The following is an 18600-nucleotide window of genomic DNA, read 5'->3' as shown; positions in this document are numbered from 1 at the left end:
GAGCAATGCGGGAGGGATGTCCACTGGAAGTGGGGTTTAGGATGATGGAGATGAGCAGTTCCTCCAAAGCCTGGGAGAAATAGGCATTCTAGTTCAGGAAACTAATTTCTGTCAAGATAAGGTTTTCTAGTACAGACGTACTCTTTACTCTTTTTCCATGGTGAGTGAGGTAAGACAACCAGAGCATACAGTTGTGGACTTTCTTTTCATAACTTCCTTTATGTAGGCTATCTGGAATTCCTGAGGGGGTGGTTGGTTTGTTTTTAAATCTGATCTGTTTCTCTACTGGAGTGTCCTTGTTCAGCAAAAGTCCTCTTTACCCTGAGGTGGATGTCCCAAGTATTCCCCTCAGCTGGGGAGCTGCAGTACCTTTGGGAGACCTGGCTGGATTTCCCATTCTGGGTGTGCTTTGCATGATCACTGGCCTCTGCAGAGTACTGAGAGTCTTCTGCACAGTACTGGGAATGTTGTGGAGTGGATTTGATCTAGGTAGGCAGGGTTTCTTCCACATATTTAGCTCATCAGTAAAAATGATTGCTCTTATATATTTTCCTGTTCTGCACAGGCTTAATTTAATGATGTTTGTAAACTACCTGAAGACCTGCAGATGAAAGATGTACTTTTTTTATTAGAAAGGCTACCTTGTGTGGTGTTCAGACATAATAGGGAGCTGTAAATTACTTTGGGCCTCTGAGAGGAAAAGCACCGTAAATCTTGAATGAGATATTAACAGTATCCAGTGTAACTAATGATAACTTTAACTGCCAGGCAGCAGTTGTGCTAGAACAGTTCTCTATCTTATTAATGCAACCACCCCCCCTCCATTTTCTAGCGCAGGCTCACATTCATATCTCTGTCGATTGACAGAGGAAATGACTGTGTGAATGTGTTACTCTCTAGCCTGAAGAGGGGTCTCAAACTGAAATTTGGGGAAGGACTTGTCTGCTAGCCAGTATGACACAACTGCTGAATGTCGTTTACCACTGACCAGAGTGGGTATACAAGGTCCCTTTTTCCCCCCTGTGTTTTAGTCATTGAGGCTTAACCTTGCAAAGCTTCACCAGTTAGAGCAGGCTGTCTGGGGGAATTAATAATTTAATTATTATGTTAACAATCTGTAAACTACTCAAAATCACTGAATTAATTTCATTTTTGATACAGTAGGCTCCTGCCTTAAAAGAGAACAAAAAACCCCAATATTCTGTGGCTTTAGTTAGACCTTGCATGTTTTATGCAGTTATTTTCTGGCATGCAGCACTTCCTAATTTACCCCAGGGCAAAGAAATCAGAATAAGGCTGGCAGAATCTCTGCAAAACTATAAACACGTGCCCTTTTTTTTTTTGACCCTCCATGCCTCCTGGAATCCTGCTATTTTTGTAACTAGGGCTAGGTAGCAGGATGAAGATTACATATCAACATACAAAGCAACGCTTTAATTTTGGTCTTGTTATTTTAGGAATAATCAGCAGAGAACAAGGATACTTCCTCTTATGAATTTCATGTGCTTCCCTAAGGGAACTGACAGCAAAGGGGGTCTCTTACAGAATATACATTTTCCACAGCAATAGTTTAAATAAATCTTATCTGCCCTTGAATCCATGGTAAATATTCCATTGACTTGTGTGGAGCCTGAATTTCGTTGTACATTTGTGTACTGTTTTCTAAGGCAGATGCTGTGTTTTCATTGCGTATGTATAGAGGCTGGCTATTCAGTAGCTTTGAGCTGTGGAGGTCAGTGCCTATAGTTGTCAAGTCTTTGATTCCCACCCTGGCAAGTCAGCTGAAATGGGTGCTGTTGCATGTACAAGACATAGCGGGGGTCTTCCAGCAGTCTCGGTGTAGGAAGAGCCTCTTGAGCTTGAGCTAGTCGTCTGCTCCTCAGCTTGTGAGGTGCCATCCTTTGTCAGGCAGCGCCTCATCTGAAAGGGTTACTGTAGACTGGTGTTAGCGAGAGACAGCAAAGAGTGTCTGCTGAGTTGTCAGTCAAATCCTGCTCCAACGCTTTAGTTCTCGTTTTCTGGGAACAACATACAGTCGTGTTTTGCTTAGCCAGGCTGTTCGTGTAAAATAAATTGCCATTGGGAATGTGTTTGTGCTTGTGACTTGTGCAACCGATGCATTAATGAAATCGTGGCTCCATTAATGTCTGTGGACCACTTGCTGTTCTGGAATCGTGGGATCATGATTTGTCAGGTGTTTATGGATACTGTATTTTTGCAAGAGAGCTGTTTGATCAGTTCAAGGTGAAAAAGAAGCATAGAACTACAGTATTTTTAAATGGCAATATAAAATCTGTTTCAAATTGTTACTAACTATTATACATAGCATAATTTTATGTATATTTCTCTAGCCTTCTAAACTTTGTGCTAGAAGTAATAAAGTATATCTCTTTCTTTCCCTCAAGGCCAAATGTTTGTCCAGTGTTTGAGTTGGCACTGGTAGGACACCAACAGCCATGTGTTCAAGCCTTTAGTCGTATGGTCAAGATGTGGAAACAAGGTTGTACAAGGAGGAGATGGTGTATGGGCTATGAGAGAAGGTAATATATTATCTATTATTATAAATGGATTCTTGCTACTGAACTTAGTGCAAATTCTTCGTAACTTTTTTTGGTGTGAGAAGTTGTAAACTCTCTCATCTGAAATATGTGTGACTTAGTTATGGATGTAGTTAGTGTCCTGCTGAGACTTCACCTTAAGTCTGTTATTACTGAGCAGAAAACGTGACTTTCCCCCCCCTGTGTTTTTGGTGGGTCATGAACTTGGCTGGCTCTAGATCACAATTTTATATTATCAGAAAATGCTTCTGTCTCATTCTTTTTCAGGTGAAGTCCAGCTGTCAAGTCATCTACTTTGAAAAATTGAACTTCTTTCTTTTTCTGTCATATGCTTAGAACTGATGGGAGATCTGAGTCCCCCAACAGCTAAAACCAAAATTGATTGCAAAACAAAATTACTCACCTTTCACTAGCCTGAATAGAAATTCATCAGAAAATATGTGGACATAGTATATTAGAGCTATTGGATGTTATCAGGATGCATTTTGCTATATTTGCTTCATTTTTAACAAGAACTACTGATAGGGGCTGAAAAACTGTATAGTAAATATGATATGAGTACAGTTTGTTACTGATGAGATGTGAATAAGTGGAATAGAAGTTGTGATTGTTCTCTTAAACTTATTCTCTTCAAAGGTCTGGGTACTACACAGTTTACAAGCAGATGTACAGAATGGAGCGTCAAACTGTCTATAAGTGCTGCCCTGGTTGGATCCAACATGACAATGAACCTGGCTGTTTGCACTGTAAGTTGATGGCAAAACTGTGACAAACCGAGAGACGACATCCTTAGGCCTTACTTCCCTACTGATGCTTACTTCTAGAAAGATGGATTTTGTTTCTTGCTATTTATAACTGGGTTTTCCAGTTATAAAGAGGTAATCCGTTGATGGGGAAAGAAACTTCTTTTAAAAATACAAAAGCTGTCATATGTAAAAGTACCAAGTATCTCTAATTTTAATCTAAACAGGGGAAACTGAATTTCTGATTATAGTTGTTGCAGCATTTTTGTGCCAGCCTGGCTTTGACAGGCCAACCAAATTTATTGCTGTTACCCAAATTATGCAAAGAAATCTGCTGTAAGGTGCTTGTTTCTTGGATGTAGCACTCATTGCGGAGTCTGACTGGTTTTGGCTCTTTCACTGCTGCTGTTGCCATTGAAGCAATTGTGTTTCTACGCTATGGTTCTCCATCTGATGAGAGCCCGTTCCTATCAGTAATTTCTAATCATGATTGGATGTTTTCCTAGAAGATGGAATTTAATTTAAATGTTAAGGAAGCACTTTAGCCACTGTTAACAAGACACGAGTATAAGATAGCAATCTACTCAGTGTTTAGTCTTGTTACTGTTTTGTCAGTAATTGTATTTTCTGTATGAAAGTTAGCATCTGTTCCTATGCATTTTTTAATCTTCATACCAACTTGAGGGCTGCATTCAGAAAGCTTGCTTTTATGATTTTCTCTTTGTATTTAAAAAACAAAAACAAGCCTGAGAGGTATTCCTGTTAGTTTCAGCCTGAATCTACATATTTAGTGTGCACCTGTTTAGTTGTAAGAAGTCAAAGATATGTTTACAATCTGTATTTTAATCTCTGGTGTAAAGGAATTTAACATATTTGAACACCAATGGCAATATAAAATTATTTTCTTCCTGAAAGAGCAGTGCAGACTTGCTTTGAATTCTTTAAGGCACCAAAGTGGTTGAATTATTCTTTTATATTTGATACTCTTTGTAAGTTTGGCTCAAGTATGTGGAATTTAATTTATTGTAAATAAATAATGTTCTGCCCTGGAAGAAGGGAAGTATTGCAATTCCCTTGGACATATATAACATCTTTTAGTACACTAGTGTTTCTTAACCATTGCTGCATTGTTCTTTAGCAGCTCATCTCTCTCTTCTGTCATTCTGGATTCAGGCAGTGCTTCGAGTCCTAAGAAACTGTTTTCTGCCTCTGAAGCATCTTCAGGTTAAACTGCATTATCTTAGTCTTATTTTTATTAAAGTTAAATTTCTTCCTATTAACATGGTAGTTATACCCATGATAACAAGTTTCTATTGCAGTCTAGCCTTTCCACTTAAAAGCTGGATTTCTTCTTATTTGGAAGTTCATGTTACAGCAGGACTATGACAGGAACAGGCAATTCTTGAAGGATCCTTGGCACAAAACCAACAACCCCCCCTCCCCATTTCATTCATTCTGTTTGTGTGCACTAGTGCTGTGCAGTGTTGGCACTTGCTTCAATGGAGGGAAATGTTCTGAAACAGGATCCCAGATGTGCCAATGTCCTGCAGGATTTCAGGGTCCTCGCTGCCAGTATGGTGAGTTGAACATAAATTGTCTCAAATGCATCTGGTGTTTGGGTAAAATGCATGTTTAACAATATTTGTTGAAACATGAATATTTTATTAATGTTGACTTTACTGCATTCTAACTGGTTATTTGGTCATTCTCTTATTTTCCAGAATTTGCCTTTTTTGGTATTGAATTTTAACAAAGCAAGATGAAAATTTAATTTGGCTGATATCAGATGAGTTTCTGTAATGGATAATACCATTGAATATGAGCAGTGGTGCCCAGTGGAGTATCTTTCTATTGCTTCTGAACTTGCATGTTCTTGTGGTGCTCTTGCTAAATTTCTCAGCGTTGCTTTTACCCTTGTGAGAGTAAATTCTGAGTCAAAACAGGTTGTGCAGTAGGTAAAGAATGTAGCAAATGAACCAAATGTATTTTTTCGTGGGACTTCTTTTGGTGCATCTGAAAGTAGGAAGGCTGGTTTTACAGATCGCTACCAAATATTTCCTAGTATTCTTGAAATAATTTATGCACCAATCTTTCATTTCGGTAATTGTGTTCTAGCATATTATAGCCTAAATTCTATGTGACTTAGACTATCACCCACTCTCAATGGGAATCTTTTTCTCTCATATGCTGGTTCACAATCTGATAAATCCACAATGGGTTGTCTTGTAATTTATGTGAAATAAGACCATCACATACTGTGTAAAGCTCTCCAAAATTATAGAACTGCATCTATTTGGCTTCTTAAGGGGGGGGAAAAGTCATTCCCTCATAGTAGGCTGTGATTGGGACAAAGGATTTCTTTCGTATTAGGCAAATGATAATTTCCTTTTCAACTGAAGCACATTGTGTTTTGTTCAAAGGAAGGCAGATTTTTGAATATTTAGGTTTTTCACTTTTAAATTCTAGTGTGTTCACATCCTTACCTGGCTTGTCTGTCATGAAGTATAAGTGAGAAGGAACATAACTGTTTGCAACAATCCCTTTAAGAGCTGAAAAGCTAAGCTCTGTATTTGATACGTGGCTTGTATCATGCTTGCTTCATAACCTCTGTCCTATTCTGATCTCTGGGCTCCACCAAGGCTTGTGTGATAGACTGGGTCTTGTGTGATAGACTGGGTCTTGTGTGGGCTCACTGCACCAAAGCGACTGTGTCTGTATGGGTAGCAGCCTCCCTCAGTGAAGGTAATAAAGCAGCTGGAGTTGCAGCAGGCATGGTAAGTGGGAAATGCAACAAGTCAGCAAACATTGTAACAGGGTTGTTTTCATTGACACCTGGTCATAGATAACAACATTTTTCATTTATAAGCAAGCATTTAAATAAAATTCAGTGCTCTTTACAATGAAACTTCGGCTGACATCAGATCACGGTGTGCCAACATCTGCCTTCAGACAATGTTAGTTCAGGTAAGCAGACTGCAAGGGAGGTGCTGTAATTGTGTATTTCTTTACTGCCTGTAGAACCAATAAGTTTATATATGTAACTTGATATGAACCAGAGTGACACCAATGCAGATTGCTTTGATACTGACTTACAGCAGAGCTGCTGCTTCAAGGTAAGCAGGATCAGGATCTCTAAGGAGCCCATATAATAAGCTTTTACCAAATGCAGTATAAGTCTTGGCAAATTCTAAACTGTCTTCGCTAGTCTTTTGAGTCTCCTTCTCTTGCTTGGAAATACTTATGGCACTAAAGCATTTCCAGCAGGCGGATTATGGGGGTGCAGCCTGTGGATAGCACAGGTCAGATTTTCAAACTGAAATGGGATTGTGCGGTCTCTGTTTCACAGGTTGGTGACTGCAGACACTGTAAAAACAATGTGAGGTATCCTGCAGTTCTGGCTCTCTGCAGTTGGGTGGAACTTTTATCTTGGTGGTTTGTCTGCTTTCTATTGATTCCTAAGGTTTGAATGGAATTTCAGTAGTCATCATTTTCAGGTTTATACAGTAGCTGCTATCGCAGCTTGGCAGGAGTGAGTTTATAAATTAAATTCTGAAGGGAAAAACCTCCTTTCAGAAAGAATGTTATGGACAATTCACCTGCCTAACAAAAGCAAGGTAATTTAGAGTGTAAGGCCTTTTAACCGTTGCAGGTGTCTCCAGTCAGATGCTTGTGAGGTTTGTATCATATTTGTTGCAAGCAAAACTAAAGAAAGTGTGTTGTGAAACTAGCAGCTATAGCCTCTGTTTTTCGGCTGATGTTGCAATATTGCTCTCCTAAAGTAGCTTGAATTTCATGTGACTGCATTACTTAATGGTAATATATTGTGGTTTTAAATGATCATTAAGTCTAGTCTGTCCTCTTCTCCCTGCTTGCCTGTGCAACCTTACTGTAAAATAAACTGTTTTCCTTCCAACACTTAACCCAAAGGAAAAAGAATCTCTCCTACCAGCATCTTTTGCTTTGAGGATTCGGTGGAACAGAGGAGTGCCAGGAAAACCACGGTTTATGTTTTTGGAACGTGTGCTATAGAATGTTAGTGGAAAAGATTATACTGTGATATGTGAAGCTGTCAAAGGGGACTGTCTTTGGTACAGAGGCACGCTTCCCTGTACCTCTAAACTGCATCCCTCAGTTGTCTCTTTGGCAGGAGTGTTTGGATAACCCTCTCGGGGGCTTTACAGGGTTCTAACTGGGTATGAGACCACAAACTACTGGCAGAAATCTGCCCATTGGGTATCCTTGGTTGTAATCTTGATTTCTGTTGCTTTTGGTGTTGTGGCCTCCTGTCAATCTCCTGACAGAGGGGGAACCGTGGTCATTTCATAACTGTACTTGAACTCATTTGAGCAAAATTGCTGCCTGTATCCCATTTTATATCTCCCCCTCTCCAACCTCTTTGCTTATCATCTTTCTGTTTCTGTCAGTCAGTGTTGACAGCTAATTCTAAAGTTTTACTTGTGCAGTGGCCCTCATGATCTCCTGGCTGGGCACTACGATCCACGGACAATAGACAAGAAATTATTATAAAAATATTATGAAAATCAGCTACTTGAAAAAATAAATGGGAACATAAATCTTGAGAATCTTCTAATCTGGCTTTTCCTGTTTATTGAGTTTATATTTGCCATTAAGTTAGTAAGGAGGTCAGCCTCCTGGAAATCAAGTTGTTAAATGCTTTGTCTTGGTCTGTCCTGCAGAAAGTTTGTGGCAGGTTTTTGAGAATGACTTATGACAGCCCAGTGCATCATAGCAATCTGTAGCAGAGATGATTATTCACAATTGGCATGATCGCATCTAATGATTTTTTTAAAGATATCATGTCGTGTTTTAGCAGCCTGTAACACAACGTTATTTCTGATTAGACGCTGAAAGGGTTATGATTCCTGTAACAAGCTTTATGTAATTGTGACTAGAAATGCATTACTGCATCTTTTGTATACTTCACTCCATAGTTTTATTGTTTTACCCACACAAGCTGCAATAAAAACTTAGAAGAAAGATTTATGAGTGAAATGGTCGAGCTCTTCATATAGCCATTACAAGGATTCAGTAACAGATTGAGCTGTCTCTTCCATTGTCTGCTGCAATTTGTCTTGTAATAATAGACTTATATCAATTACGATGTAAACTTGTAAGCTGTATTTCTTTCTGGTTTGTTTTTTTTTTTTTTTTTTTTTTAAAAACTTGTTTGGAAGTTGAGATTCCCATTTCTCTTGAGCCAGTGAAAGGGAGGGAAGACTTGTAACAAAACTGTAAACCCCAGAGCCAAGAATAAAATCTGCTGCAGTGCTGCTTTCATTGTTATTCATTAGTTGTCCTGGTAATCTTGTTCAAGGCCTGCTAGCCACCTGAGCTGGACATGGAAGTAAATTAATTTCATTTAGCTTGTTTAATTCAGCCCTGGGACTTCTACTTGGACATGCAGCTAGTGAAAGCATTCCAAATTCTACAAACAAAGATAACTTTATTTACTCCTCGTGTACATAAAATTGTTCAATACAAAATGAGGGGTTAGTTTTGACTCAAACATTTTGTGTCACCAAGCCTCAAGTTATTGGTGGTTTTACCAAGTGCCTCCTGCTGGTTTTAATACTCAAAGTAAAAGCAAGAGTGAGAACTGAACAGGCTTTATAAGTTCATGACTGAAACAAAATCCCAGCATTAGAAAGGTTTTGCAAGAGGCTACCATAATTAGGAAAGAGTAACTACAATTGAATATCTCTGAGGCAATGGGTGTTATCAGAAGACATTTAAAAGTAGATGAGGAATGACCAGGGCAGACTTGTCAGGAAAGTCATCTTATGATGACATGATGTTTGTCATCTTAGCTTAATCATTTGAAGAAAGCTGATCACGATATTCCAGTGTTTAGCAGATTAAGTGTCAATATATTTAAATTTTACACTGTGATGTTTGCTGTAATGCAGGTGGAATTTTCAATTCTTTTATACTACCTGATGTAGATTACTAAAGATTGCGTGCTTGGGAAGCATTTACCACATCTTGAGGCAGTGTGGTCTGCTGAAAACAGTGCTTACCTGATATTTGAGATAAGAGCTTTGTTTTTTACCTGCCACTGACCTTGGATATTAGTTCAATAACTTAGCAAATTAAACCACTATGCCTCAATTTCATTATATACAAAATGTTGATAATGATAGCTAGTTCCTTTGTAAAGTGCTTTGAGACCTAAGTAATTAAGTGTAAGATAATAGCATTGGAATGTGTATATAAAGGCAAAATGCACACTGCATGGGTAGCTAAAATGAAATGCTTATGAGATAGATATTCATCAGTTCATTGACTAGCTGTCAATCTCTTCCTTAACTCTGGTCACACACTATTAAGATATTGAACTATATAAAGATTCTAGTAAACAAAAATGTCAGCACCTCCTAGTCCAGGTAGATCAGTTTACACTACAGAACTACTTAAAGGTGGTTTGTTTTGTTTTTTTTTTAGTTTTTTTTGAAACCATTGATTAAAATTGCATGAATTCTGATGTATCTTCTTGCAACTAAAAATGCTCCTTCATTCACTGTGAAAAAGAATTTTCCTCCATTTTCCTCTAGGGAATATTTCTTCCTGCAAAGAGTTATTTGATAAAACTTCTGATTAATGTCCTGTCTGCCATTCTGGTCTGTTGTAGGGATGCATATTTTCTTCTTTGAGACTGAAGACCTAGACAAACCTTACAGGGCAGTATATATCCATGAAATGGTGCTACAAATTTTCATTCTTTGTAGGTCCCTTGAAATAGCAAATGGCAAGCTTAAAACTCCTGTGGATCTGTTACCCATAGAGATGTAGAGATGTCTTTAGTTTTCAGGATCTTTGTTTCTCAGTGGAACTAGATAATGTTTCAGTATTTGTGAGGGTAGATTAGTTTTTAACATTCTTACGCAGTGCTGCTGATAGCAAGGCCCTTGCTGTTGCCAGGGGTTTTGGCATTTTGTTTTCCTATTTTGGCTACTAGTCCCATGCGGTTTTACTGAAGACAAAATTTTTAACATGAAAATTCTCCATTAGCCCATAGGGAGAGTGGAAGAGGATGGTGCAAACATAATTTATGTTCAGATTGCTCTAGTTTAGTGCATGTAATCTCTTTAAGATTATCAGGGTTTTTTTTCTGTCCTAGCAGAGTCATTCTCCTGCTCCAAATGACTCAGTCTCACTAGTGAAATGGTAGTGAGCCAGTCATGGCAAGGGAAGCAGAGATGACTGATTAGGCTGCTCAGGATAGAAAGGTACCTATTTTCTAGTAGAAAAAAAACCTTGTGATTATCCTCTACTCCTAGTGGGACGTGTTCTTCTGTTCTTCCTCTGCTCCTTTTCAACTCCCAGGAAAAATGATCCATCAGTCCTGTACCTTTTTCTTTGGCTACCATACCTTCTGTTCTTATGATTAAGAAGCACTGGCTGACAGCAAACATGAAGGTGTAGATGCTTTTGGTCCTTTATATGGCAGTAAAGGAGCACCAGTGTCATGTGAGCTCTTGACAGCTTGAGAGCATCCTGTTGGCTTGGTATGTGCTGAAGCACTTCAAAGCTGTGCAACTGCTTGTGCCTGCGTTAGGGGCTGTGGTAATGAGTGTCTTTTTTAGCACTTGTCAAAGTAATAACAGTGCTGTTGTACTAGAGTATCCAAAACCCTTCCAAGTAGCAAAATTTGAAAACGTGTGTGTTTTAAACAACAAACGCAGTTAATGACGTGTGTTGACATGCTTCATCTCATCAGAAGTTAAGAGTAGACCGTGGCACTTCCTTTGTGTTTGTCATGTGTGAACCACACAGGAGAGACGAGCAGCTTGAGGCACTTTCATATGATGGTGCTTTAATGTCTTTACTTCTTATGTGGCAGGTTGTGGCCAGCAACTAATGCTTAATGTTTTGTTAAGGAAGTAGTCACTGCTGACATCTCAGCCAGTTCTAAAGCAAACTGTTTTAATTCAATGGAATAGCAGGCAGTCTAGGTTTTAAACAACCTTAATATAAATTGGTCATGTTACAAATGCAGAAGCCCTTGATTTAGATGAAGTGACCTGAGAATCCAGTAAGTATTTATCACTGCTGTAATTCTTTCCAACATTGAAGATTTCACAGTTCCTTTAAAACTGTTTCAAAGGGTGTTTCAGGTGATTTTTATTTGGTGTTAAGAGTGTTCTACTGCCCAAATTGCATTTGAAAAATCCCCCTTATTTAACTTATTTTAGGTGGTTTTGGATTTAAAGTCCTACTTCAGTTGGCTAGACAGCTCTGCTCTTGCTAAAAATGCTAGATGTGTCTTTGTATGGCATAGCAATTTGTACGCTTGATTTGTGTAGAGCAGTCCTGTAGGCAAGAAAGCCAAACCAAAAGGAGATCTAGAAATCTGCTCAGTCTAAAATATGGATGACCTTTTCAAATTTCCCCTCTCGCTAACTAAAAATCAGTATCTTATTTCATATGAAAATACTGGTGTTATTACTGTGGTGGTCCTCCTAGTCTGCATTTCTTCACCTTCCTTGATACTGTCTGTAGCACACTGGCATCCCGTGAGTTTGTACCAAATGCAGCCTTTGTATTTCTCAATGTAATCCCCAGTGTATCATCAGCCTCTGTCAGCTTGGAGTTGTCAGGGCTAAATTGGTGTCCTGCTGTCACCGCTTTGTTCATTCTGATGCTTCTTGTGCAATCTGCTTCTTGGTGACCTTGGAAGCTGCTGTTATGGCACTGCCTGTTTCTGCCTCAGGTGGGGGCTGTGAAGCCTCACAAGAACTACAAATTCAGTTTTGGCCCTTCCAGAAGCAATACAAAAGCTTGACAGCACTTAAAGATTCCTTGATGGCACGGAAGTCCAGAGAGTCTATAACCACAGAGGCAACTAAGATAATGCTGTTCAGGTCAAAAAGCAGAAAGGAAGGTATGAATGATGAAAGTATGCTGTCCTTGCACTTCAAAAACTATTTCAGACCTCATATCCATTCAAAAACAGGGCTTGTGTAATTTTTCAAAGGACGGACAATACTTGCATCGTTTGGAGGAATATTAGGGCAGGAATCAACTGAAATAGTGGGATGGGGATATTCAACTCAAAGTAGCTTGAGAGTTCACAGGAACAATAGAGAAGTATAGGCACAAAGCCAGCTCTTCCCTTGGACTGTCGTTAAGAGCTTGACGCTTAACTTGGTCATTTTTAGTAATTGGGAAGCATCGCTAGTTATGTAGAACTTATTTAAGCAAGTCCTTTAGTATGCTTTTCTGTTTCTTGTGCTTGGAAATGGTGGATGATTTTTGTTTGGCTTTTTTTACTGCATGAGTTTTTTACTGCTTTTTTTTTACTGTATGTGTCCTGGACTGCATCAAAAGAAGCATGACCAGCAGGTCGAGGGAGGGGATTCTTTTCTCTCCTCCTACTCTGCTCTCATGAGACCCCACCTGCAGTACTGTGGTCAGCTCTGAGGCCCCAACATGAGAAGGACATGGACCTGTTGGAGCGAATCCAGAGGAGGGCCACGAAGATGATCAGAGGGCTGGAGCACCTCTCCTATGAGGACAGGCTGAGAGTTGGGGTTGTTCAGCCTGGAGAAGAGAAGGCTCTGGGGAGATCTTACAGCAGCCTTCCAGTATGTAAAGGGAGTCTACAAGAAAGCTGGAGAGGGACTTTTTACAAGGGCAGGTAGTGATAGGACAAGGGGTAATGGCTTTAGACTGAAAGGGGGTAGATTTAGATTAGAGGTAAGGAAGAAGTTCTTTGCTGTGAGGGTGGTGAGGCACTGGGACGGGTTGCCCAGAGGGGTTGTGGATGCCCCATCCCTGGCAGTGTTCAAGGCCAGGTTGGACGGGGCTTTGAGCAACCTTGTCTGGTGGAAGGTGTCCCTGCCCATGACACAGGGGTTGGGACTAGGTGATCTTTAAGGTCCCTTCCAACCCAAACCATTCTATGATTCTAATTCATCCTTTGTCAGGAGCAAATTTGGATAAAAATTGAGTTTATAAAGGATTTTACATAAACCAAATGCTTTAGGCAATTTTATGTGGTTAATCAAAAGTATTGGCAAGAGAAAATGTGCCAACAGACCTTTGGCATTCAAAATGAGTATATTAATCAGAGCAGTTATTTATAGTTAGTGAACTGAATTGATTGGTTTTTTTCTGTGATGTCTTACACTACTTAAAACCAATCGATCTCATCCTGTCTTACTTGTAGGAAAAAGGGAAAAACACTGGTGTCTTGCTCTTTCAGTCCATAATTAGTGTATCAACTTTAATGAAATTTTAGCCATGATAAAGTCTTCTGATGTAACCTTTTAGCAGATTCTGGTCTCAGTGGATAGTTGGAGACCTTCAGCACTTCAGTGGTCTAATTGCCTTGAAAATCCAAGAAACAAATATGCACTGGTGGATTCTTTCTTGGTTTTTTTAATAAGCCTTACTGTAGCATGTAAATTTCACATTAGATTTTTAAATGTTCTAAAAGGAAAAAAAACCCCACCTATTAAGTATTTTTTAAAAAATCTGTTTCTAATATGCAATGTCAAGCCCTACATGTAGGTCCTTCAAAACAGTCATCTGCTGTCATTGAATAATGCCTTCTGGGTTTGGTCTCATGGTAATATACCTTTTTCTAATCTGTCTCCTGTATTCTGCACTTTGATGGCAACTGATAGCTATCCTGACACTTAAAACAGATTGTGATTTGAATAATAAATTATAGACATATATAGTCACAAATTAATGCAAATGTAACTTTGGACCTAAATATAAAGTGTCACAGAGCTGGAGCCAGTTAGAAACCCATGAGAAAGATGAGTTGAATGTTTTGCGGAGACTTGCAAAAGACAAATGTAGTGCACAAAACACTGCAGAAGGCCCAAGCTATCCATAATCTCTCAAGAAAAAAGTTATGGTTAAGATAAAATGACATTATTTGTTCTAATGGTGGATAACAGTTGATTCAGTGATTAAATCCAGTTGCAAGCAAGATCCTATGAAGGATTCAAAAAAACCCGAAATCATGGCTTCTTCCAACCTTTCCATTCTCTCTTCTTTGCCCTTCCCCAGCATTCACTTCCCTCTTCATACACATCTAGTCTTTGCCAGTGTTGTCTGTTAGGAACACCTTTCATTGTTGGTAAGATATGAACCTCTACAGATAAAAAGCCTTTTAAAGTAGCCACTAAAAAGCTAGGAGGATTAAAAGCTTTGCCATTTTAAAATGGGAATGGTAAAACACTGATTGAAAAATCATGACTGGGTCTCACCTAGATATGACAGGATATAATAATCAGCCCATCTTGCTGAAATGCTCTTGAGTGCCTGGGCTTTGCAGCCATTAGTACAAAGCGACAGGTAGACAGACGGCAGTAGTGAAACAGCAAACAAATACGTCAAAAGTAAATGAACCTAAGAATACCACTTGAGAGCAAATTTACCCTTATTGTCTTTGGTACAAAAGGCTGTTTACTTTGTACTTGCTGCAAAAAGTAAAAGTGAAAAATAATGGAAGAAAACTTGCTTTCTAGCTGCTAGCATTTATTTGATGTTGGTTCAGGAAATGTGGTAGCAAACCATAGCAAAGGTGAACGTTGTGCAGAGATGCTTGCAGGTACGTTTCCCCTGCCCCCATCAAAAGGTGAGTGAACAGACCTTCAGTCTCTAAAAACATCTGGATTCTATTTCGTGACTCCTGCTGGTCTCTGTGACTGGGCAAACTTATTTGGGTATCCAGCCTGCCTGCTTCAGTGCAGTGCAGAGGTATCTGAGCTAGATCACGATCAATTATGTCGGGTAATACAGGTGAGTTTAAATAGCCCATGGTACTGTGGCTAGACCTTTGCCAACACCCAGTTCACGCAGTTTTTATGCAGCTCTGTATGCAAACCCTATGTTAAAAAAGCATCTAGGTAACCTAGGGTTTTAACTGATTTGGCAGAATATCCAGCAGATATTTTTTTTTTTTTTAATCTTTATTGATGTATTTTGGGAGGTTTGCAGAGTGAATTTTGAGATGGTTGCTATGCATGTCATTCTCCTCTCAAGAGATAGCTCTCCCCTTTCTTTAACCTTCTTGTGCTTGGAGTTAGAGGTCAGGTGCTTCTGTCTTCTCTTGTGCTTTCTCACCCATCCTCAGAAGTAGTTGGACTGTTGTGTGTTTCCAAAGAGGTACAAATAATAAGAAAACTCTTCACAAACAAAGCTCAGTTGACTATTGCTTTCTACTTCGGTGGCATTACTCTAGCATGTCGTCGCTGATTGCTTTTAATCCCATGAAATGTTTTTGAGGCATTGTCATTGCAATGTTTCTTATAAAAGTGAGGAAATGGAGCCTTCTTGAGCAGCACTTCAAGGATTATGACCGAGAGTCAAATTCAGGTAGCTGTTTTTGCTGACCTAAACACTTTGACACACGGATATGAACAGGTTTTTACTGTAAAAGAAAAAAAAATGTACCTCTAGAAGTGTGCCTATGCAGCTATTCAGTCACGACTCTATCTCTAAGTCTGATTTAAGACGTGGGCAATGGCCTTTAAGAAATGATCTTAGCATCAAAGGAAGGCCTGTGGTTCCTTTACTGGTTCCTTTTCAGCCCTTGCCTGCAATTCTCTCAAGCTGGATCTTGATATTTGCTTTATTCTAGATTCTTAAGTGTAGATCTGTTAGTGTATCCTGTCATACCTCCTTTACAGGAAATTCCTTCCATCCTGTGCCTTGTGTCTCTTTGGGTGTACTCTCAGTGCTTTTAAGGAAACAGCTATTTGTTGTTAGCCGTCATCCACTTAGAAATTTGTTTTCTCAGGTGTAATGACTGCAACAGAATTCTTCTATATAAATACTATTTTACAGTCATTTAACAGCATTCTTCAGTGCTGATGTTTATTTCATCTAAAAGGGGCAAAAGAGTTAATTACATTGTCTAGAAATGGAGACAGAATCTTGCCAGCAACCACGAGGCATTACTGTTCACTTCGATACAACTGAACTCACAGTAGTGGCAGCTGGATTTAATTACAAGTTTGCAACCCTGTGATTTCAGCAGCAGCTGCTGAAGAATGGATAATGCAAGTAGCCTTCGAAGCCATTCACATTAGAGATAAAACCTTGTCATTCACGGAGACAGCTGACTGAACAAGTATTAAAATGAACAAAGATTTCCCCAGGGAGGTTGCAGTATGAGGTTTGTTTTTTGTCTATCTGGCTTTTGCTCAGATATGTCAGGCATGCAGTATTTTATTCTGTGTTTCCACCCAAAAATATGAGGCTATTCACAAATAAAAAGTCTTAAAGTATCTGATTGCTGAACATACTGAACAGCAATGTGTGTGCATGTGTGTTTTGTATTATGAGTGACTTCTGTAATGCTAAGCAGTCTAGGCTAAGCATTGGTTGTGTCATTAACATGTGGCTAAACAGGCTAGAAAGGAAATAATACTTATTGGATTTTGTTGTATTTCTGTAGCAGTCTTATGAAGTAAGCATTATCCCTGCCTGAAATGTGAGGAGGGAGAGAAGGCTAAACATGGGAGAAGGCTAACCATTTGCTAAACGCACCTTAAAGTTTCACTTTCTTTGTTATTTTTTTCAGTGATATGTCAGTAATAGACTACCATGACTGACATGCTATGGAATAGTATGTGGCTATTGAAATTATATTTTCTTTGGTTGATATTTTTCCAGTTTTTATAGAATGGAAAATTTCAAATTTTAAAATGAGTTTGAGTCTGAAAAACTAAAACCAGAAGCTACAACCTCCACAAGCAATCTGAAGTATTTTCCAAGTCAGACTGGAACAAGAGCTAGGTCTCAATGATGTGGAAATTCTAAGTTTGATACAGATTATATGCCTGGTTTCAAACTTGGCTGTATTGGTGCCATTTAGTATGATATGCCTTTTACACCTGAAAAACTGTTTGCTGCTATGACTTCTTCCTCCACGAAGGCAAGTCTGCTGCTTCTGTGTCACTAGATTACTTGCATGCCAGTGTGTCTTCAGGAGAAGACACTATAAAGCAAGTCTGCATTATTTTGTGTACTTATACAGACCCTGTGGTGCATCTGTAAGACAAAGATTTGCCCTAGCAGCTGTTTGAAAAAAATTCTTTTCTAATGCTGTTGTATCACTGGTAAGTTGCTATCTTACTCCCAGCAGTTTTGGTAGTATTTCAATGGTAGCATAGGCATGTAACCTATAACATTCTTTATTAATCTCTGAAAGTTGTGGTATAAGCTTAATGTTGGGTAATGATCAATCTAGAAGTTAACTGTAGAAGAAAAAATATGAGGACTTTATTTTATCCAAATGTCAACATATTAATTGGGTGAAGCAAGTTTAACTACTCTTCCTTAAATTTGTCCTGCTCAGAAAGGCTTTCTAGCATCTCTAAAATGACCGTAGCTGTACAGTACAAACCCCGACAATTGCAGTCTTGAACTGTGGAGCAGGTTTTCAACTCTACTCAGTTCTGATATTCCCTGCTGCCATTTTCCAGCATCATTTGTTACAGTTGTGTCGTGGTTTAACCTGAAACCAGGACAAGTTGCTTCCTAAAATGACTTCCCATGCTCTCTTAAATTTTGAGGTGAGTAATGATTTGGAATACTAGAAATCCTTTTCTGTTTTCTGTACCATGAGCCTTGCTGTTTTCTGAAAATGGGCCCTGTTTAAGGTATGTTTTGGTGGGCACATAAAAACCTATGAAAGTTGGTCAAATTCCAGGCTTGGCTGTTTCAAAGCTGAGCCTCATGTGGCATTTCTTAGGCCTGTTCTTAGGTGCCCCCCTTTTTTTCTCCCCAATAATAATGAAGCACTGAATTACACTGTTTAAAGAAAGTGCAGCTTTTATTTGTCTACGCAGATATCTGTCATTTCTGCTTTGTCACCTCTCCTGTGGAGGAAGAGGCAGCTATGGATGAGATGGTCTCTAGAGGTGCTAGCCCTGTGATTGTTTGAAATTCTTTCATTTTTATTGAGTGTCTTGATCATTCTTCCTTCTTTTCATTGTTCATTTTTTTCCTGTCTTTGCTACTTTCCAAGCGTGAAGTTGTGACTTAAACTTCAGATCCATTTTTTTCAAAATTGTTTTCTGCTTCTTCAGGTACTTTCTAATAACCTCTTCTAAGTACAACCAAAGTTGAAAAGGCCAAATTTATTTCATGGCCACCTGGAATAAAAGTGGCTACTCTTGTTTTCAAGATGTTTGAGAGATTCTGATGGTGTGCATCACTTGTAAGGTACTGAAGTAAGGGAAATGGTGTCTGTGCTATCCTTTTAAAGAAAACTTATTTCTGACTGTTTCCTTTTTTGTGAAATCTAATTGCTT

General features: G+C 39.0%; 1 protein-coding gene across 5 annotated transcripts in view; it reads left to right on the top strand.

Moving 5' to 3' along the window:
• The window catches only part of LOC128149374 (multiple epidermal growth factor-like domains protein 6), a 202392-nt gene that overhangs the window by 12454 nt on the left and 171338 nt on the right, over window positions 1–18600 (top strand). For all 5 annotated transcript variants that reach the window (XR_008237622.1, XM_052804504.1, XM_052804505.1 and 2 more), the window contains 3 exons: window positions 2406–2540; window positions 3195–3304; window positions 4774–4878. Coding sequence is in view for 4 of the 5 variants with exons in the window: in XM_052804504.1 (XP_052660464.1) it covers window positions 2406–2540; window positions 3195–3304; window positions 4774–4878 (350 nt within the window). In the remaining variant the exon portion in view is untranslated. The remainder of the gene's footprint in view (window positions 1–2405; window positions 2541–3194; window positions 3305–4773; window positions 4879–18600) is intronic.

This window comes from Harpia harpyja, chromosome 12, assembly GCF_026419915.1.
Source record: "Harpia harpyja isolate bHarHar1 chromosome 12, bHarHar1 primary haplotype, whole genome shotgun sequence".
In the NCBI taxonomy this organism is placed as follows: domain Eukaryota; kingdom Metazoa; phylum Chordata; class Aves; order Accipitriformes; family Accipitridae; genus Harpia; species Harpia harpyja.
The sequence above is the reverse complement of the archived record's forward strand: the minus strand, read 5'-3'. Positions and strand labels throughout refer to the sequence as shown.